This window comes from Glycine soja, chromosome 5 (genome assembly GCF_004193775.1).
Source record: "Glycine soja cultivar W05 chromosome 5, ASM419377v2, whole genome shotgun sequence".
Taxonomy (NCBI): Eukaryota; Viridiplantae; Streptophyta; class Magnoliopsida; order Fabales; family Fabaceae; genus Glycine; species Glycine soja.
Window position 1 is genome coordinate 39,351,524 of NC_041006.1, and position 22,891 is coordinate 39,374,414.

The window sequence follows — 22,891 nt, forward strand, 5'->3', positions numbered from 1 at the left end:
AAGTCAAACTCACCAATCAAACCGGCAAGTTTAACTTTGATTGCCTATGCAACAATTGACCTTGCATATCAATTCCTCTTTTGTTTATACATCTCAATACAAGATTTACAATCAAAACTAACCTTGCTAGTTTGACTCGCTAAAGTAATCTCGATGCAAATCAATTTTGCATTGAAATGTGTATACAAAAAAGATGAATTAGTGAGTCAATTAGTGATCTATGCATACTGTGATGAAAAGTTTACATCTCACACTTATTTTGCATTGGAATTGAAATGTGTATACAAAAAGATGAATTGATATGCATCAGCAAAGTTAACCGCCACCTAGCATGAAATGTGCTAATTAAACTACACCGCCGCATAGCATGAAGTGTGTGCTAATTAAACTACACGTTCCATGCCACATAGGCAGTTAAAGTCAAACTCAGTAGTTTGGCATGGAACATGTTGGTTTGATTAACAAATTAATGCAATTAATGATCCAAACCGTCTCAAGCCAAAAATATGTCTTAGAATTATGGAATCACTGGTTGTCACTTTATGACACATCAACGACAAAATATCACACAGTGATCTATGCATTCATCAAATGGACTTAATGCCGTCTCTAGGACATAATTCAACATACATAAAAACTGCAGTATGAATTTACGAGCAAGAACGGGAAATAACAATAATATAGAGATTTCTCGATACATATGACTATTAACATCAATGATTCAATGTTCCAAGGGGAAAAAGAGATCATCACAATCACTCCCTTGCTACAACACAACCTACTAAGAAGATATAGATGAACCACGGATGGCCAAACGCAAGAAATGCCTCTCTCTAACTGTCTGCCCCCCACACAAAATATGATGCATCAAGCTAAAGAATAGACCCTCCTTTAATGATACTTCCTCACCTCTTATCCATGGCAATATCGTTAACATGACATGACACAGACCCATAAAAACAACTGGTGCGAAAAATATTTCACCATTGAAGCATATTTTGTACTTAGAAGTTAGAAGCACTTCCTGTGGACAATGGATGGGCCAGACTCATCATATTCACCTTTAGAAATCCACATCTGCAAAACCACAACATTTTTTAGCAATCAATGAAAATGGAACACATGGAAGAGCTAATTAATGATAAAAGAATCACCTGTTGGAAGGTGCTGAGGGATGCAAGGATTGATCCTCCAATCCAGACACTATATTTTCTTTCTGGTGGAGCTACAACCTTAATCTTCATGCTGCTAGGAGCAAGAGCAGTGATCTCCTTGCTCATCCGGTCTGCAATACCAGGAAACATAGTTGAGCCACCACTAAGAACAATGTTGCCATATAGATCCTTTCTGATATCCACATCACACTTCATGATAGAATTGTAGGTGGTCTCATGAATTCCAGCAGCTTCCATTCCAATCATAGATGGCTGGAAAAGAACTTCTGGGCAACGGAATCTCTCTGCCCCAATTGTGATAACCTGTCCATCAGGAAGCTCATAGCTTTTCTCAACTGATGAACTGCTTTTTGCAGTCTCGAGTTCTTGCTCATAATCTAGGGCAACATATGCAAGTTTTTCCTTCATGTCACGGACAATTTCTCGCTCAGCAGAGGTGGTGAACATGTACCCTCTCTCAGTGAGGATCTTCATCAAATGATCAGTTAGATCACGACCTGCGAGATCCAAACGAAGGATGGCATGGGGGAGTGCATACCCCTCATAGATTGGTACAGTGTGACTCACACCATCACCAGAGTCCAACACAATACCTGTTTTGAAAGGAATTGATTCAGGGAAAGAATGATGTGATTATAAAAGAATGAATCAAGACAGATGGTAATATACAAACCAGTTGTGCGACCACTGGCATACAAGGAGAGAACAGCCTGGATGGCCACATACATGGCAGGCACATTGAAGGTCTCAAACATGATTTGGGTCATCTTTTCTCTGTTGGCCTTTGGGTTGAGAGGAGCCTCAGTGAGAAGCACTGGGTGCTCCTCAGGAGCAACACGAAGTTCATTATAAAATGTGTGATGCCAGATCTTTTCCATGTCATCCCAGTTGCTGACTATACCATGCTCAATGGGATACTTGAGAGTAAGAATACCTCTTTTTGATTGGGCTTCATCACCAACATAGGCATCCTTTTGACCCATCCCAACCATAACACCAGTGTGTCGAGGTCGGCCAACAATACTGGGAAAGACAGCCCTGGGAGCATCATCACCAGCAAATCCAGCCTGTTCCATATTAAAATCAAAGATTCAGTTATGAACTCAAGGCTAGCAGATGCACAAGCACATGAAACAAAAAACAAAGCCGCTAAGTACTAACCTTGACCATTCCAGTTCCATTGTCACAAACAAGGGGTTGAATATCCTCAGCATCGGCCATCTTTTACAAACCTGCAAAAAGCATAGGGTGCCATGAAATACAGTGTCAGTAAGTAAAGTATAAACATTGTATTATATGAACAACCCGTGAAACCAAGACATTTACAGCTAACGAAGACTAGGATTTACTTCAAAGGCTATATCTATTTTAAACTAGATATAACAAAAGTACATGGCATAAAACGCACACACACACACAAGAACAAGAACAAAGAGGGGAAATCAAGCAATCACATTAGTGCCTGCAAGTTGAAATATATTTAATAACTAGAAAAGGTAGTGGTGTTTTAAATGGAAAAAGAGAACAGCACGGTGTACATAAAATGAATAAACAAAGGAGAGCATCCTTAACATTATGTTAAACTGCCAACATTAATAAATTAACAGACATTATTCATAATATCATAGAATAAAGGTTCGATTAGACGAGACTTAAAATTTAAGCTTCTCAATAAGGAATAAGCAACAACCACATGTTACCCACTGACTCAGAAATATCACTATCAATTGTCAACACCTTAACTACCTAACGATTTTCCATATTAAAAATAAATAAAACCAAAGACTCTCCCATAAAATCCAGATCAGATCATAAAGTCAGTTAATAAACCAGAAGAACTACGCAACTGCAGCCATACATATACAACAGATATATACAAAACAAATTGTCTGTCTAGTTGTGGCAAGATCCAAGATCTCACTTGTAGCAGATCAGAACCAGATAGGGTGAGTAGCATGCAAAATAAGACACCAAACCGCAGATCAACTACATTGAAGTGATATAACCATCAATCTAACTTCATTTCAACAATCAATACATACTAATCAAAATTCCGAGTAATAATAAAATAAAGCGAAAACACGGTTCTGCTATCGGAGGCAATCTCACACAGGAAGAAGCACTAATAAACAAATCTGAGTTCTGGTGGCTACATTTAACCAATCGGAGAACCTCGTTCAGAGAATAGTTAAAAGGAAGCATAACTAGCACCGTTTTATGACCTGGAACTAAAATGCGAGAAAAAAAAATTGACTAAAAGTGGAAAATAAGGTGCGATCTAAGACGGTTTAGACGGAGAATTACCTTGAATGAGAAAGATGAGAGGAGAGAGAATCGATAAGCAAAGCCAAGCTCTGAGAAGAGAAGACGGTGGCTTTGCACTTTCCGTCTCTCACTCACTCACCGCGCAGTTGAGAATGGAAATGGAGTAATGGAAGGTGCTGGAACAGAAGTGAAGGGGTATATATACAGAGAGAGAGCAGCAGAGGGTATGAGTGTGTTCGTGAGAGCGTAACAACGGTTTTCTCTAACCGTGTACAAAGGCTCATCAAACTTTGTAAACTGAGGGGTCAATGGTAATTAGCAAGGGTCAATTTGTATTATCCTTTTATTTTTTGTCTAGCTAGGTACAAGGCGCTTCAAACTTGGTAAAACTGAGGGGTAAATGGTAATTATCAAGGGTCAATTTTTCTTCCTTTTGACTTTTAAGAAATAGTAAGAAGTTAAGAAGCTTTATTTCTTGACTCTTCTTTCTGTAAATGAAAAAAAAATAAGTATTATAAAAAATTTATTTCTTTAAATAAATTCACGCGACTTGATTAAGATTAGTAGACATCTAACATGACCTTAGTTATATCATTTTAATGTTTTTAAAAAATAAAATTGAAATTGGATAAGTTGATACAAATTGACTGAATCTTTATCATATATAATTTCAAGTTTTAAGATATATTTTTGTTTTCACGTATATCCTTCTTCAAAATTCAGTTCTTATTTTATACGAGACACAGTGAAATACTAAACATAAATATTTTTCTGAGTAGAAATTTAAATTTTGATTCATAACACTACGGAGGCCTAATTTTTCCCGTTAAAGTCCAACCAACAATTTCCCGTTAAACCTAACTAGTCATTAGGTTTTATCAAAAATATTGATTGTGACTAATAACTATGTTTTTGTGCACTTCATTAAAATAACTAATTGTAGAGTTGAGTAATGAAATACTAATGGCGTGAATAATACTGTAGTAGATTAGATTACTAATGACGTGAAAAATTGATCCTTTATACTTAGATTAGATTAGGACCGAAATTTAAGCATTTGAAGTACAAGAGAAAGAAATGGAATCATTTTATTCATGAAAGGGAAACCATAAGGTGACCTGTCTGACAACCTTTCTTGCCTCGGGCCTTCGTGTCGTATATTTAACTTGAGCTATGCTATATGGTACGATGAGTTTAAGTACGAAATTCACCACAAGTTTACCTGTAATTAATTTAAATATTAATAATTTAAAATGTTGAGATATTTTTAAATCAAACTGCATTGTCCTACTAATCACAATGTTATTAATTGTGGAAGCTTTTCCCGCCATCAACAACAAAAGTCACATCCTGTTTGAAAGATAAGAATGATCGAATGAGACGCAGGCACACAACATTCTTTATAATTGTTGAAAAGCTTATTGGAAAAAAAAAACTTTGTTTATTAATAAATTCAGTAATATAACAATCAACCCAATTGCAGTGGGGAAATTTTTTATCCAATAATAACACTGGAAACGAAACTTGAGAAACGAAATTGGGATTAAAAATCAAACTTGTTTGATAGGATTGGGAGAGAGTGAGAGATTGGGCTGGAGTTCTCTGAATTCTAATTAATGCATTCAACTCAAGACTTGGTGTGACAATTAGGTACATAAGGTGCACAGACATTAATTAGTGGCAGCAAGGGACTGAAGGCAAGTTAATCCATCCAAAGTGTGTGTTGGGATGGAAAAAAAAATTTAAATTTTAGGAATTTTAAATGTTTTAATTTAAATTTTTTCATTTTTAAAATTCTGTGTTTAGATAAAAAGTTAAATTTTTTCATTTTCAAAATGATCTTGTGACCAGAGGAGAGAGGGATGACTACGCCTTTCTGGCAGAGGACGGTGCGGGAGTCGCCGCAGTTGGAGACGACAAGTTTGTCCGGCGTGACGATGGCGACGGTGAATCCGACGGCGTCGCAATGGGGAGTCTGGAGCTCGCACCTGCAAGTGAAGGTCTGGTTGCTCTGACTCTTGCAATTAACCTCGTCGTCCATGCGAGCAAATCTATTCTCCATTGTTAGCTTCCACTCCAAATTCTCGTGCGCGCTGTCAATTTCTTCATTCACGATCTCGTGTAACCGCTCCTTGCACATAGTTGCAACCTGTGGAAATGAAAACGATACAACTTCTAAGAATCACAATTCACAACCACAACCAGATCCATTACTATTTAGCAAAGGAGTAGTGAAAGAATACGAACATGAGAGCAACCGTGACCATCGAAAATGCCAAAGTAGTGGAAGCCTTGGGTGAAGGAAGGCTGCACCAAAACAGAATCTTCCATATCTCTTCTCCTGCCGCAAACTGACGTCACGCCGAACTTAGGAGAATCTTCAACTTCCGACCTCTGCCGCAACTTCCAAGCGCGCGGCTCCGATCTCGTCATGCGCGTCGGAAAGCCCAAGATGGTATTAGCGGAGCTCGCCAAGATGTCGTATCCTAAGTTTGCAAGAGAGAAAAGAGGAAGAAACTGTTGGAAATGATGAAGGTGCGAGAGAAGATAATGTGTTCCTATCCTATGTTCACAAAAGAATTTCAAATTCTTTCATTTTTTGAAAGAATTTGAAATCCTAATATTTAAGTTAATTAAAATACTTGAACAAAATACTAAAATTTTAATTTCTTTTCAAATTTTTTATCCAAACATCTTATTTCACTGGAAAAGTAATTAAAATCCTTTAAAAAATTAAATTACCTTATTAAATTTCTTCATCCAAACAAACGATCAAGGAACTTAAAATTGAAATTGCTGGACTTCTTTCGATTGGAATTGAAATGAGTGAATAGACATTTTGGTCCTTGACTTTGTACCCATTTTATAAATTAGTCCCTATCTTTTTTAAATGTAAAAAATAGTCACTATCTTTGCATAAGTGTTGCAAAATAGTCCTTGTCGTTAAATTTAAAAGTAACGTCGTTAGTGAGGTGCATTGTTGATAATTTTAGAAGCTTCTAACAATGGATTCCCTAGAAACTTGGTCAAAGTTTCTCCAAGTAGTAGAAAAGTGATAGATGCAAGTGTTCCATGGGCTTCCCTCTCGTCATCTATTGCAAAGCTTGGGAGGGTAAATCTCCTGAAATTATGAAGCAATTGTACTTCAAAATTAAAATAACCAAAAATGCAGTGCAGTTTTCACTTCAAAAACGCAATGCAGTTTTTTCACATTTCTTCAAGATACGTTAGCATTTGCCAACACAAATACACAATGGTGTTCTTTACACGGCAAAATATTGTTTGTGAGTCGATCAATTGTGGAGATTTTTGTGAAAATAATGGCAATTGAAGTTGAATTAATAGTTCAGATGAGTCCTCGTAGATGCATGTGTGACTGCATGACTAGTAATATTAATCTTTCATCGTTCATTCATAAAACGTATTGAATAGCTTTGGCGGGAGTTGAAATTTGTAGCCAAAAGCATATGACCATGTGCAACTGCATGAGTTATTTCAAATTATGCAAGAAAAGGGAAAATTTTTAGATTTATGATTGTACTGTGTATGCAGGATAAAGTTATATAAAGTTTTGCTTTGTTTAAGAGAGTGAAAAGAAAAAAAGTAGGAAAAAAAGATTTTTTTTTAATTTGTTTAGTAGAAGAAGATTTTTTTTTCTTATCTCAAGTTTGAATGTGCAAAAATAAAATATATATAAATAACATATGCAAAAATGAGATAAATACCTTCAAAGGGAAGAAAAGCATGACAAAAAAATGTCTACATCGTCTTTGTATAAGAAAAAGTTTTTTTTCCTGCACGTCCAATTTGGGATGGAACCAAAATTATTATGGAGCTGAGCTAGAGCAAACGAAGAAGACACATTTGCAACAGAAGCACCCTGATCCTTGAAGGAGCTGCAAACAGCAGAATCTGAGACAAAGGAAGCGGTGGAATCAAGGGCCAAGATCTGTGAGAGGAATGAAGGTTTTTTTTTCAATTTAGTCCAAAGACTTGTCACATGGGTTTACTTATATGGACTAAAACTTATCACATAGACATATGACTAACGATAAAAATTGGATTTTAACGGTAGGAACTTAATTGTAAACAGATATAAAGATATGAATTATTTTTTACATTTCAAAAAGATAGGGACTAATTTATAAAATGGATACAAAGTCAGAAACCAAAATGCCTATTCATTCGAATTGAAATTGCATAAAAAAAATGGAGTGAGAAAATCACGTTAAACGAATTAGAGTAAAATGAGATGTCACATTGATCGTGTCATTCTAATGAAATATGATTAGTGTCATTAAGCACTTTTCTTTTAACTTTAACTTCACATTAACTACTACTTCCGTGCACCAAGAGAGTTCAAACTATAAATCTCCTTTCAATTTCATAATCAGCAAATTGTTTCTTAGGCAGCATTACTCGACGTCCTTCAGTTGATCACTTTAAATAATTTAGTTAAGATATTTAATTATATTTTTGTAGGTAATTAAATATATTTTTTTCGTAGTTAATTAGCTATAAACCAATAACATAATTATTTGAATTTGTTTAATACATCATAAAGATTTCTTATTTTTCATCTCCTAATCGCAAATTAGTTCCGAACCATCTGCTTACTATCCTATTTTACCTGAAATAATAACACAAGAAAACAAACGCATTATCAGGGATCACAAGATATATTAAAATATGTTGACGCATGCTCAGGGATCACAACATAAATATAAAGATATATTGCGGGCATTCTCATGTCTTCATCGTTGTAAGATACATATTACAGTTATTCTTTTGCATGTCCCCATCATTGTAAGATACTACAGTCGTTCCTTTATTCCCTGAAATATTTTGGCCAAACTGTGACAGCAAAATGAATTGTACGTTAATCAATGATAATTAATGTCCGGGAATCACTTATCCGTGTAATATAATGTATGCTTGTGCAAATGAATTAAACGGTTTTGTTAGCTTCTTAAAAGGAATCTCAACTATAATTTGCAGTATTCAAGTTTCAGAAATATAACTTTTCAGCTCAAAATATTGATCCTCTTATTCACGTGGTACCTTTTCCCCATCTTTTTAAAAGCATGCATGTGCTTACACGTGCTAGGTACAGCCAATCCGTTGATGCTCCAACTATGAGCACATTCAAAGGTTGCTCGTTTTGTTGACACATTAATATTTGGGAATGAAGGCGCACATATAAAACTACAAAAAATAATCCAAGTTCAGACAGCATGCTTGTATAAAGTTGTATTTTTATTATTATTTATGCAACTCTTTTCAAGAACACGGTGTATTTTTTTCAAATTAACTAAGAAAAATTAGTTTAATATATAAAGGATGTTGGTTTAATATTTTTAAAATAATTAAAGAATATTTATAATGCAAAATTATTTAAATGAGTTGCTTATTTTTAAATTTATGAGACCTATAATACACATAAATTAAAAAAATTTATACAAAAAATTACTTTAATGTTAAAGTTAATAGAATAGGTACTTAACATGAACTACATTAAATTTTGTGAAAAAAAATAATTTTTTTCATTGGTATGAATCATTTAAGTAATAGTTACCTCAATTAAGCAACTCCCTTGAGCAACTCAAAATGTAAAAAATATTAACTGTGGTCAGAATGTTATCTGTGGATTCGTCTCCATGCGTGCCGGTTGTTGAAGGAGAGAGCCTAGCGATGAAAATGAAGGAAGAAAAGGTTAAATGATTTTTTTTTCTTCTTTCCCTCCATTTCTTTTTTATCACATTATTGAGGAGTTTTTTTTCTCATGGAACCCAATTTTTTTCCTATGTCCATGTGAATATATATATATATATATATATATATATATATATATATATATATATATATATATATGATTCTCTCTCTCTTTTTCTTTCATTGTATTTTTCATATGACCAAACCAAACTAACTGTTAATGATATATGCATGTATACTGAGACAAGTTATTTTTGGCCATGAGTAGAATTTTTATCCAATCATATACTGATAAATGGCAACTTTTTGCGTACTGATTAAAGATTTTTTTTTTTTGGCGTTACATTTGATTTGATTAAAATTTGAGGCTTTACAATGGAAGAAGACAAGGGGAACTGTTCTGTTTGAATCGATTTACCAATATGTATTTATACGGAAAAAAATAAAAAGTAAAATAAATTAAACATTTTCCATAACTTTAAATTTATTTATGTACTTTAACTTTTATTTAAGCTCTTTCATGTAATATTTTTAAAAGTGAAGCTGTATAATTTGATTTTAAATAATGAAATAAATTTGATTTATTTTACTTTTTGTTTTATTTTTATTTATAAGTGTTTATTGATATTTATCTAAACATGAAAAAATTCATTTTATTTTATATCAATGATATCTAATATCATTTTTATATATCTCACTAATTATAATTAACTGTATTTTATATTTTGTTAAGAATTTATTTCTGTATGATTACATTTTTCAAAATGTATTAACAAATATTTGTAAACAATCACTAGATTTTTAGCACGCTTTTTTAATACTATCTGAATATATGAACGATCGAGTTCAAAATTATGCATTATTTAATTAGAAGCTTTATTATTTTATAATCCGTGAATCGTGTCATTTTTTTTAACCTTTCCTTTTGACAGCATTAATTAATAATCAGTGATAACCTGGAATTTTACATTAAGACCCTTCCTAAACTAGCAATCAAGTAACTTTCCCCGTATCACATCCTTTATGGTATATTTGGTAGAGAGAAGAAAAATAATATTAGAGAGAAATTTTGTATTTTTTTATGGGATTCATATCTTTTATATTTTATTTTAATTTAAAAATTTATTTTTTAAACTAAACACATCCTTAATCATTTTCAAATAATAGAAATATGGTAGAGTTGAAAGTGCAATTTTCTTTTTTTTACATTGGTGCATTTTAATTCGAAGATGATCAAGAACCGTAGGTTTGAGGGGAAAACAAGTGAATTACACGCAAAGATTTAGTTATTACTCCTCATGTTAGGTGAAGTTGAAGTTTTTATTGGTGAAGTTGATCACTTGAATATAACTCATCGCATACAGTATATCCTACATGTTAGGTGAAGTTTTTATTGGCGTATGATACCGGGTGGTAGCTAGCTGGTGGGTATATATATCTGGTCGTTTTATCAATCATGTATTCAACATTAGTAGCATTTATAATATCTCGAAAAGAAAAGCACTTATTAACAGATAATTAGGTAGAATATGATGCACCAAACTTTTGCATGTGTATTTTATCTCAATCCATGGTCAAAAATGAAAATACATCATCAGTAGTCTTACGTTGTTTGATGGGGAAGTCATCGATCAACCCCAAATGAACAAATTCGCAGTTGCTGCATGAAGTGGTGGTTGGTGATTCACCTATATATATAACTTGGCGTCCAAGCTCCAATTAATGAGTGGGATACTGATCGATCAGTCACGACGAGAAGCCCATCCCCTCAATTCATCATGAATATCTTTCTACATTGGATTTGTATATATGGTACTCAATTATCATAACAAAAAGGTTAAGATCAAGGTGCTTATTATTATGTCACTTAAAATAACACTCTTATATATCAATAGTTAAATCTATAAAAATTAATTCCATTACTGCAGCACAAGCTTCTTATAATTTTTTTTTATCCATTTAGTTATTAATTTTATTAAAATGCTAATAAAAAAAATTCTAACTCACAACCGGTTCTCGATCTCTTTCTTTTTTCCTTTTGGACTATTAAACTAATCTTATAACTTCATAAGTTTACCTATGGCTTGAAAGTAATTAACAATAACACATAAGAATCCAACAACATGTGGATCCAATCACTCTGTAATATAATGAATTGGAGGATAGATGGGACCATTAGCCAGGGCAATCCTCATCCCCGACTACATTTCAAAACGTCATTAAAATTGTTATATTCCATGTCAGGACTCTGCAGGTGCGCAGAGCTTATAGATTATTGCTGCATTCCATGTTAGGGTACTCGTCTCCCTACCAAGCATTTTAGAGGTTTACAATATTTACGATTATCTAATGCTCTACCGCTATCCAGAACAAATTAGATAAATAATTAAAATGTTTTATATCGTTAAATTTATCGTTATTCAACTAACTCTGTAATTTAAAATACATGTTTTTTTTTCTGACCAGACAAACACGTGTGTTTAGTATGGGTCGTTTTGTTTAATGAAAATTAAACAATTATTACACGTTCTGAGTTTACATTAATAGATAATACTATATTCTTATTAACACTTAATGTTTAGATAATCTATTCCTATATGGTAAATTAAAAGATACAATTTAGAGAATGAAACTCTCATTTTCTCCATTTTCTTAATTAGACATTTTAATATTCTTCTTCTTATCTCATTTGGACAAGCATTTCACAGGTTATCCCTCATGTTAAGAAAAACTCAATCATTTCAACCTACCTGATATTTTTTTTATTTAATTTATATAACCATATTATTAGTACAAAATATTTACTAATTTTATCAATGATTAATCTCTATCAAATATCAAAAAATTTGATTGGCGATTCTAATGAATTTTTTTTCTTCCAATCTACCTTAATCTTTTTAATTGCTTATTGTTATTAATATATCATCTCTTATCTTTATTTTTAATAAGACCTTTTTAAGTAATAAAAAAACTTTTATCACAATTTAATTAATTTGTTTATTATATATATATATATATATATATATATATATATATATATATACTAACACTTTTGCAATAATCTCCGTTTGATGGAAATTGAACATATTCTTTCCTTATTTTCTTAACAGAAACACGTTTTCGTTCATCACTAATATTTTATGAAAATAGTTTTCTATTTTTTCAGAAGGGATGTGCATTCCCAGTACAAAATGAAAATACGTTTCTGTTTTATATTTACTTTTAACACTAAATAGATACACAATTTCATTTGTTATTTTTTCTTGTAAAAAAATTAACTTAACATAAATACATTTTTGTCGTGTTATTTTTTCAGTGAAAAAGTTAACAAAATAAAAATATGTTTCCATTTTTTATTTTTTCTAAATATAAGTTGTTTTTAAAAGTAATTAATAAAATTAATGCGATTTTAATGTTTAGTGAAAATGGTGAAAGGGACAACATTTTGTTGTATCAAACCTCACTGTGACGATACAGCATAGTTTTCTATTGTACTATTACTACCATTATTACTAGGAAAAAATGGACTAATTTATTTCTTACATAAAGGTAACATTCTAGGAAGATATGGGTAAGTAATTTTAGTACGTTCTTTTTAATATAGTTTTATTATTAATTTTTTTTAGAAATCATGACAATATAACTGAAACTTATTAAATAAAAAGTAAGATATATGATTTCTTTAGTGTAACTAAATTTTAATTAATAATAAGAATATATTTTAAAAAATGTATCAAATAATGAAATAATTCTTTCTGTGAATAGTACTGATCAAGTCATATTTTTAACGAGCTTAATCTTTTGACAAACATAAGATTTAGGCCTCAAGTCTACTTTATTTTTTAAAAGTTTAGTATTTTTAAAGTCAGCTAATTAGAAACCTTATTTATTAAAAATACATTTTTTAGTATGGTTTTCGAAATTAACAAATAGACCGACATATATATAAACAGATAAATGAGCCTCAACCCTTACATATACCATCAGAATTTGTTTTTACCAACAAATAATTATATCATTTAATTTATAATAATATTCAAATGTCATCAGATTTTTATGTGTTGTCAACTAAATTGTATTTATTGAATTAAACCTTTAAATAATATATTTAATAAATAACCTTACATCTAATTAAGTCTAATGTTAATTAGGCTATTAATACGCATATAACATTAGGCTATAAATAAAATATTTTCACCCCTAATGATTAGGATATCTCGTATAAAGTGAAATAAAAAAACGTAAAAAAGGAAACATACTGAACTATATCTATTTCAAAAAGCAAAAAGTTAAAGTATGTTCAGACCCTTTTATTTACTTAAAATTAAATGCATTGTGCTCTTAACCAATTAATTTGATCTATCCCCGGTTACTTTGCAGTTTGCACAACCTCACTTAGAATCAAGTTGGATACATACATAAATTAATATACATAAACATTTTTAACTGAAAAAATTAATTAAGTACAAAAGTAATGAGGAGGTTTTGACGTGTAATTATTATTAAATATAGATGTTTTGTTTTTTTTTTTTTTTTGTGGAGGGGGGTTGTCTTTAGGCTAAGAAATTATGAATTTATTTGGATAAAATTTTATAAAAGCACTTATATAATATAAAAAAATAGGAAGAAAAATAAAATAAATTTCTCTCTCGGCTAACTTGTAGAAGTTCTATTGCATTATTTTTCTTGGACTCAAATATAAATGAGAAAATGCTAAAGCTAATTTGATGTATAAACAAATTTTAATTAATTGAAATCTAATTAATGTCATTATTTCAAAAATAGTCTTAAGTTAATTCAAATGTTTTCATCATGTCTAATAAATATGATTAACCTAGTTTAGGAAATATGTTTTTTTGGTTAAAATATAATTATAATTCTTGATAAATACTTGAATTTTGTGTTTATTTCATAATAAAAAATTTTCTTTTGAATTCTTAATTAAACAATAATTTTATTTTTATCCTTGATATTTTTTTAGGCCCTATTAAATTAGTAAATTTGTGTTTGTTTCTTAATAAAACAATTCAGTTGTTATTTTTTTTTTCAAAGAGACTAATAATAAATAAAAATTATTAGGGAACAAACACAAAATTCATTAATTTATTAAAGACTAAAAAAAGTTTCAATAACTAAAAATAAAATTATTATTTTATTAGAAGAAAAAATGAAAAAAAATTATCAAAAAATAAACATAAAATTTGATTATTTATTAAGAATCACATACATATTTTAACATGTTTTTTTTATGAAAAATCAAGAAAGTCAAATGAATTTAACTAACAACCTTAATCACGATGAAATTATATTTGTTTGCTTATATTCAAGTTCTGAGAAAATATGCCGTAAAAAAAAGGTTCAGAGGACAGAGAAAATATGCTGTAAACTTATGTGTATAAATTAATTTTAATTTATAAAAAAATTATTTATCTTTCCTTCTTAACTTCTTTTTTTGGTTATAAGACTTTATGTTGTGTTAATTAAGTGATTAAACCGATTGTAATTGATTTTGATTTTTATTGAAAATAATTTTTGTTTAGATTTTACTTCCTCTCGTTCAAATTTTTGAATTAGTATTTCTAATAAATAGGAGAGTTAAGGAAAATAAAGAATTTATTAAGGGAAAAAAGAGTTTTTAATAGATTTTACTTCCATTATGCGTTAATTTATATAGTGTATCTATAGCTTACCCTGTTTTCTGGCTTTCTTACAATTCCTAACAATAATACTATCCAGTTGCTTTAATTTGTTAACGTCATAATAATCTGCCTCGCCTAGCTTTCAGTGTCCCATGCACATACATTTACCATACTATGCCGCAATCAAAACTTATATAATGCGTTGAACTCTAGCAAAACAAAGTTCAGCCGCCCGGAATATATACGTGGTTAGTTTAGTGTAGGGAATTATACACTATGCCTATGTTACAACATTTCCCTTTTGGTACATTTCATTGATTGGAAGTTGATTAGTGATTTCTGCCTCAGCTTCCATTCATTATATATATGCTCCATTGACTGGATAAAGTACACCCACTTTGTAGTTTTTCTTTTCCTTTCTTTTTAAACTTGGAGTCTAGTTACTATAGCAATCTAGGGGCCCTTCTTATATATATAACGAAATTATTATTCCCTTGTGGCGTTTTTTTTCGAGCAATTGTTTTATAATCTGAATCGATGTGATTAATTATGTATCTTATTGGATTGCTCTTTATTATTAACTTTGTTCATCAATTCAATCACCAATTCCGCTAATTGAGAAGAACTGAAGTTGTATCAATCGATCGAATTATCTCACAAATATTTAAAGCATAATGTGAGCAGCAATGCCACAAACCATAATTATTTTACTGTGTTTATGTGCACCATTCTGATCTTAATTAATTTGAATTCATTGTCCTACAACTTTTGTGGGCATACATATTCCTGATGTTCTAACACAGTTGTATATAAACTTCAAACCCTTTGATACAATAATGACACACTAGAATTTTATTTATTTATTTTTGAGGGGCACCCGGGGTGGGGGGTGTGGGTGTTGTATTTATCTCTTACGTGCAAGATAGATAAAACAGTACTACCATATATATTGACGAGTTTGTATACTCTCTTTTGAAAGACTGTTGGAGTACGTTATTATCAAACACAAATGACATTTACACATTAAAATACTTATATTACCCACTATTTTCTAGTGAGAGAGAGAGAGTACTATAAGTGATGAAATGTCTATTTTTGTTATTTTATTATATAAAAGTGAAGTGGTGGAGGAGTAATAATGCAAGTTTTAAAGTGTGCAAAATATTATTAAATTACTCTTATCGGGTATGCCGCGTATCTTAACTTACTTGGATTAAGCAAATTCTAAGTGAACTTCGGAGTAAGAAAGAGTGCTTAGTTTGTTTCATTCAAAGTGGTCACCTAAGTTATAAGGTTAAAAATAATAGTTAAGTGGAAATAATAATGATATTCACAAGTTTGTGACCACCAAAAATACACATATAGTTTGCTTTGCCCTTATCTCTTGTTCCGAAATAATTCACTTGCATCTTCATCTGGATATATCTTTTACCAAGTTAAATTTCACAAAGACACGACAAATTAAAGCCCTGGTTCAATTGATAACTTTAGAATATTATTGAAAAGAATAATATTGCAGTTACAAAAATTGAACTAGTTTATCTTACATTTGAGGTCAAAACAAAAGGCAACTGAAAAATCTCCAATTATAGCCACCGCATTGTTTATGGTTGATTGGTTTATATTACATTCTAGTACTAATGAATTAAAGTAATTAGCTAGCATACTTCCCTATAGTTACGCTCCAAACCTTCAGGTTCTAGTGGTTGAATCCTTATAATTGTTTCTGGCACTGGTGCCACTGGTTGTATTTGGGATCCAACAATTTTCTTGCAAGTCTCAATGAGGCACTGTCTGCACTTGGGGCATGATGAGTGTGAACTTAGCCACTTGTCAATGCAGCAAACGTGGAAACCATGGTTGCACTTTGGCAAAATGCGAACCTTATCACCATTGGCAAACTCCGAGAGGCATATCACACACTCTGTGTCCAAACCGGGGAGTTTCATCTCTGTTGAGTAGCTCACAGTAGGAAAAGTCTTGAGGGCTTTCTTCTTGATTCCTCTGTTGGCCAATCTTGGTGAAGGGTTGTAGCTCGCACTACTTGAAGAAGAAGAAGGGTCATTATTATTGATGACTATGTTTGAACACCTCAAGACACACTTTATGATGGAGTTCAACCCGAGTGAGCAAATAACAGCACATAACAGCACTGAGAGTATCATGACAACATTTGCATCGAAATCACGACCTGTGAAGTATGAGTCTGTTGTGTTGTAACTCATGGAATCTGGGGAGTTGGCCGAGTTCATTGATTGGTGAAGAAGTGGATCTTGAAGGAGTAGCTTTCTTGAGTTTGTGTCCACGAGAAGGTCATGGACTAGTTGTGAAGTAAAGGAACTTGAGGCATACATGTTTGATGATGGGGATATTGAACAAGAGTTAGTTAGAGCTTTGAGGTTGGTTATCTATTAGGCCTTAGGCCATTATATATATATATAGGGTAAGTTAACATAGTAGGGCATGATATGATATATCTAGCTAGCTAGCTTTGATTAGAATATGAAACTATTGTTGTTGTTTGGTGAGTGGTTGGTTTGTAGAATATTCCTAAGGGAGTTTTGGCAAGGATTGGAAATTTAACTTTTTATCTTGGTCTTTAGAGATATATAGATTAGAAAGAAAGCATATGATATGATATGGAACATCCACTGACAAAGCCTTTTGTATATTAATTTGGCTATTATGATGGGTCCATTTCTATTTCCACTTTACACGAAGCAGAATTTGCCATGTGTCAACGTCGCAGCTGTTACTCCTTGCTAGGTAATTGAAGACACCGTGAGCCTGTGAAGGAATTGTGAAGCTTCCTGAAGGTTATGTATGAGTTGAAATATAGTTTCAAGGTTGATTCAATTAATGTCTCGTCTTTTGGGTCCCTACGATAAAAAGTGGAACTAAGTGGCCTCATCCGTATTGGCTGATCACATGAAAAGGTTCAGGAAATGGTTTTTGTTTTTAGTATTGCCGCCAAATTCCTTTTGGTGAACAAGACGCAACATGGTTATCTTCCAATGCCACACGTTTTGGTTCAGAATTTGATAGAAAAAATTAGAGTTTAATTTCATATATATTAATTATTATTATTAACTAATTACAAAGTGTTATATATTTGATTTTCATTAATTAAAATAAGATTAGGATAACCAATAAAAATTGCAAAATTAAAATAAGATTCTTTTTGGATATGATTAGGATACACAACGTTTATATACACCCCTCCACTGTTTAGGGCAAAAATTAATGTCGGGTTACTGTGTAGTGTCGACACTCGACACTATACTCACCCAATGAATGTACACAAAAAACACTCACTCAATGAGACGGGGCCTATCGATGCGTGGAGGGGATTGAAAGAGGATAGAAAGAGCCAAAGAGGAAATTTAACCCAACTCCTTCGCCCTGAGGAACCAACAAATTGATTATTTGTTGTTACATGAAAAGCATGTTTAGGTGACTATAAACTCTTATTGCTTTTGAATAAGAATCAATTTTACATTCGAAAAGTGGACAAAACACCCAGTAATAATAATTGTGAAAGAATTTAGAACTTATCATAATTCATAAGGAGGTATATATTTTAATATTTTTGAATTAGTTAAATAATATATAAAGAAATACATTTTAAAGGGTAACTAATAGAGATATTTTAAAAAATGATGAATTATAATACTGATTGTAAGATTTTTTTTTTGAAAAAAAAATTGCACGGCCCACTTGATTTTTTTTATCTAAAAAACACAAAACTAAAAAAAAAATTATAATTGAATTATTATAACATTTTTTCTTCAAAATTAAGGAATTCTCTTTGTTACATAATTTAAACGATTTAATGAAAGTTGATGCTGTTATATTGTTTTCTAACACCTCTTTACACGACAGATATATAGTGATGTCACAAGTGGCATTTAAATTTTTATCAAAGAATAATGGTACTTTCCCCCCAACATTTTGAATCATAATGTTAGCTGGTTAGGTAGCCTATATATGTTTGTGTTTGAATGCGGCTGGTTTCAAATAAAATATCTTTACTATGTTTAGCCATTAAATAATTTATCTGTGATTACAAATTGTTACATTTAATTCTACTTCTAAATATATACATTCACTATTTTGGTTTCAATTAAATAAATAGGTAAATATCAAACCCACATGCTTGATGAATCAAGTAAAATTCACTTCAGTAAAAGCTGAAGTGGTAACTGGCTTTTCTTTTTTGATATCAGAAGTGATAACTGGCTTTTCACCAAAGATGCAAAAAATCGGCTAATATCTAAAGACCCAAAAAGAAGGATAATCATTCATCTAGGTTTTAAAAAAATGTTATAGCTAGACAAACATTAAAGGATAAGGGAGTTGGGTGTGGAGAGTAAAAGTTTCTATTTCCAGCCAATAACATACATACAGTTAAAACTTTGAACCAGCAACTACTTGCTGAAAGTGTATTTATTGGTCATTAAATTTCCATAAACTATTCTATATAACTCCATATGTAGGCCACAACGAACTCTTGTATAGCTCTTATCTCATTATGTACATGATGTGTCATTCCTTGTACACAATTATACGATGTTTGCAATATGTTAATTATTCTCTTGTCAAATCATAATATATGTTTGGATAGAAAATGGCCCTAAATCTTTTCCGCTATATGTGAATTTGTTTTGCAATCTTCACGCGATGCAAGTAGATAGATCGCAATCTCATGGATTTAACGAGTTGTGGCTCCTAATTAAAGCAGCGTTGTTAATGATGACAAATGATCAAATTGGCAAAATGTTTAAGCTAAATTTGATCTCCAATCCGATTTTATCTGTCTACAGCTGTACTTTTTACGCGGAAAGTGCTTGATTAAGGGGTGGGATATTATATATATAATGAAGTAATGTTCGAGGAGACAAGTGGTGAGAGGGGTTCTTTTTCGCTTTTTAATTAACTTAGCTTTGTATAATAATAATTGAAGTGAGTAACAAATTAGAGTCGTGTACAGTAATTAACCAAGGAAGAGAATCTATTGGGCTTGGCCATTTTTAAAGCAATGCTTTTGCTTTTTGCTCTGGCAGTACTAGAAGTACCACTACTTGGATCCGTATCTTGGTGGGTTGGATCTCACTACTGTTATTGTTTCTCTGGTCCCACACCAACGGAGAGATAAGAGAATTACCGACAGAGACACTGGTCTTTCGAGGAATCAGGAGCACATTAATATGTATAATAAGTTAATAACAACTATGCATAACATATTAACAGGATATTGGATTATCTTGCGTCCATGTTGTTGTCCAGTAATAATGAACAAATTGATGAGCATGCACATGCTATGTCTTCATCGAGGATTGACTTGTAGATTTGTACTTGGTTGCATCCACCCTTTCTGTGGGTTTGAGGAAACCGGAATATATAATGTTAAAATTAATTCGTATTATATATATATATATAGGAGATTGATTAGCATAGACCTACTTAAAAAATAGAAGATATATGTTGGTATTTATTTTTGTAACTAGGTCCTATATGGGAATGAGACCTAGTTCAAAATCATTTAAGTGTCAAATATATTCTAACTCCTAGTCTAGTGTCTAATTGATTCGATATTCTTAAAAAGATCCATTTCATCAAAATTCATCCCCTTTTCAAGACTCTCAAGCATGTCTCATTTAAATGGTTAGGGTTACTTAAAGACTAAGAATTGTGTCAGATGTCACATGACGTGGTTGATGGGCGCTTGGAAGACAGTGTCATGACCTTAGTCGGACACTGGAGATTAACATAAAAAGATGAGGTGACCGATCGAGGGACCGAAGGGGTGCATAGTCCCACAATCTTGAGTACATAAGCACAAAGAGACTAATCTATGAGTCTCGATCAGCTCATATATGATCGAGAGTGTTTAGGGGACACAAACACAATCCCGTAATCTCGAGTGCGTAAACACAAAGAAACTAATCTATCAGTCTCAGTCGAATTACATACAACTGAGAGTGTCAAGGGGTACACAGTCTTGTAGCCTCGAGTACATAAGCACAAAAAGACTAATTTGTGAGTCTCGGTTGACTCATATACGACCAAGAGTGTTGAGTGGTACAACACTGAACACCTTTTGTATTAGACAAATGACTATTTTTTCTTTTTATATATTAGCATGGATCAATGAGTATTTTTATAATTTTAATTTATCTTTTAAAAATACAAATAATCCAAAATTATCTTTCCTCTCTCCATGAATGAACTCTTACGTCTTTTACTTTGCAAAACATGGAGATCTTCAAGAGACAAATGGATCAACGACTTACAACTTCCTCCTTGTTGGAGGTCCCACCATTTTTCTCTTGATTGACTCTCACTTGTCCACCAACAAAGTCAAACCCAACGATGCCTCCAATAAGATGTATTATTGAAGTGTTATATTTCATTTACATGCCTTGTAAATCATACAAGTTTTGATGATACCGAAAGTATTTACTTGATGAAAGAACAAAGATAGATAAGATAATGATTGTCATCATCAAATATGGGAAGAATGTGAATGTATGAACACATATTTTAATGATGCCAAAGTATAACTAAGCAAACAGAAATTGCTTCAAGATTAATTCAAGATCAAGCAAACAAGATCAAAGAAAAAGATAAGACCTTAGATTATTTGTTAAAAGAATCTCACTGGTTGATTAGTTTTTGCCTCAAACAAATTGTTTCCAAGAGATTAAAGGCGCTGGTAATCGATTACTAGACACTGTAATCGATTACCAGAAGACAAGATTTCAAATGAGCTTTTCAAATTGGTTTTGTAATTTGAATTTTAAATCTTGTAATCAATTACCAAATGTTTGTAATCGATTACCAGTAACGATACTTCAAAAAATACTTTGAAAAATCATGACCCTTTAAAATATAACTGTGTAATCGATTACCAGAAATCGATAATCGATTACTAGTAAGAAAATTGCAGAAACTTTTTTTGAAAAGACACATCTCTTCAAAACATTTTTGAAAAGGCACGATGGACCTATATATATGTGTGTCTAACTTCAAAAAGAAAAAGAGAGAGATATTCTAATGGAGCTTAATTGTCAAATGCTCTCTAGACAACTCTTGGCCTAACACTTGCAAATCTATTGAAAATTCATCTAGGAATTTCAATTTGTATTATCATCTCTAAAAGAGAGAAATTCCTTGTATCATCCACTCTAAAGGAGAGAAATATTTTTGTTCATCTCAGAAACTCAGTTGTAATCAAGAGACGATGTGTCTCTTGGAGTGTGAAAATCTTGAACACAAGGGTGAGGGATCCCAAGGTGTGTTCAAAGTCTGTAAAGGATTTACAAAAATAGTGGAAAATCTCAGGTGGATTGCTTAAGAACTGGACGTAGGCACAAGAAGTGGCTGAACCAGTATAAATCGAGTTTGCAATTCTTTCTTCTCTTATCTTATTTATTTTATTGCGATCAATTTTATCTTGCACGTTTAAAGAACATTATTAAATTGATTATTGTTTCTTTTTCTGCATTCTGAGCATATCTTTTAAAAGGGGATTAAAAGTTTGTTAGTGAAAAATTTTGTAAGACTTAATTCACCCTCCCTCTTAAGTTATTGAGACCACTTATCCAACATGCCCTAATACCCAGATGGAACAATGAATGCTTATCAATTTTAGTAGTAATTGGAGGAATATCACCAATTAAACAATTAGTTCCACATGCCAAAACATCAAAATTATTTACAGGCATAAATGATAACAATACATATAGACATAGGTGTCAAGTTTCACCTCAAATGATAGTTTGGAGAAAAAAGATTGGTGGAGTTGAATGAAAATAACTACATTAGCAAAGGTGGAATGAAAAAAAAAAGTATAAAATGAAATGAACATTTCTATGGTAGCAACATTTTAAAAAAATAAATGGTGAGCATGATGAGTAACTTATAGTTACTTTTGAAATAAGTCATCCCTCCTCATATATATATATATATATATATATATATATATATATATATAGAGAGAGAGAGAGAGAGAGAGAGAGGGGGGGGGGGGAGATCTATCATATTAAAATAATAAAATGGTCATCTTATGTGAGAATGAAAATAATTAATCTAAACCCT

General features: G+C 31.7%; 3 protein-coding genes across 3 annotated transcripts; all 3 read right to left on the bottom strand.

Annotated features, from left to right (window-relative positions):
- Nucleotides 1-577: 577 nt before the first annotated feature.
- LOC114413202 (actin-7-like) lies at nt 578-3,742 on the bottom strand. The gene is made up of 5 exons (XM_028377463.1): nt 3,480-3,742; nt 2,337-2,407; nt 1,849-2,242; nt 1,155-1,768; nt 578-1,077 (listed from the first exon to the last, which is right to left on the bottom strand). Exons 2-5 carry the CDS (start codon nt 2,394-2,396, stop codon nt 1,012-1,014), a joined length of 1,134 nt encoding a protein of 377 aa, XP_028233264.1. The 5' UTR covers nt 2,397-2,407; nt 3,480-3,742; the 3' UTR covers nt 578-1,011.
- Nucleotides 2,980-5,873, bottom strand: LOC114411385 (probable protein phosphatase 2C 24). Its single transcript, XM_028375084.1, has 3 exons — nt 5,688-5,873; nt 5,311-5,589; nt 2,980-3,021 (listed from the first exon to the last, which is right to left on the bottom strand). Exons 1-3 carry the CDS (start codon nt 5,871-5,873, stop codon nt 2,980-2,982), a joined length of 507 nt encoding a protein of 168 aa, XP_028230885.1.
- Nucleotides 5,874-16,250: 10,377 nt separating this feature from the next.
- Nucleotides 16,251-17,358, bottom strand: LOC114413203 (RING-H2 finger protein ATL78-like). The gene has a single exon (XM_028377464.1). It carries the CDS (start codon nt 17,143-17,145, stop codon nt 16,450-16,452), a length of 696 nt encoding a protein of 231 aa, XP_028233265.1. The 5' UTR covers nt 17,146-17,358; the 3' UTR covers nt 16,251-16,449.
- Between the last annotated feature and the right edge of the window lie 5,533 nt (nt 17,359-22,891).

Bases quoted from the DNA above. Each gene is read 5' to 3' on its own strand.
- LOC114411385 (XM_028375084.1), bottom strand. From the start codon at position 5,873: ATGACGAGATCGGAGCCGCGCGCTTGGAAGTTGCGGCAGAGGTCGGAA. The intron at 5,590-5,687 runs GTTCGTATTCTT...TCATTTCCACAG, and splicing joins ATGGTCACGGTTGCTCTCAT to GTTGCAACTATGTGCAAGGA. The intron at 3,022-5,310 runs GTAGTCATCCCT...GTATGGCTGCAG, and splicing joins CCGTCCTCTGCCAGAAAGGC to TTGCGTAGTTCTTCTGGTTT.
- LOC114413203 (XM_028377464.1), bottom strand. From the start codon at position 17,145: ATGTATGCCTCAAGTTCCTTTACTTCACAACTAGTCCATGACCTTCTC.
- LOC114413202 (XM_028377463.1), bottom strand. From the start codon at position 2,396: ATGGCCGATGCTGAGGATATTCAACCCCTTGTTTGTGACAATGGAACT. The intron at 2,243-2,336 runs GTTAGTACTTAG...AATATGGAACAG, and splicing joins ATGGAACTGGAATGGTCAAG to GCTGGATTTGCTGGTGATGA. The intron at 1,769-1,848 runs GTTTGTATATTA...CTTTCAAAACAG, and splicing joins TGCCAGTGGTCGCACAACTG to GTATTGTGTTGGACTCTGGT.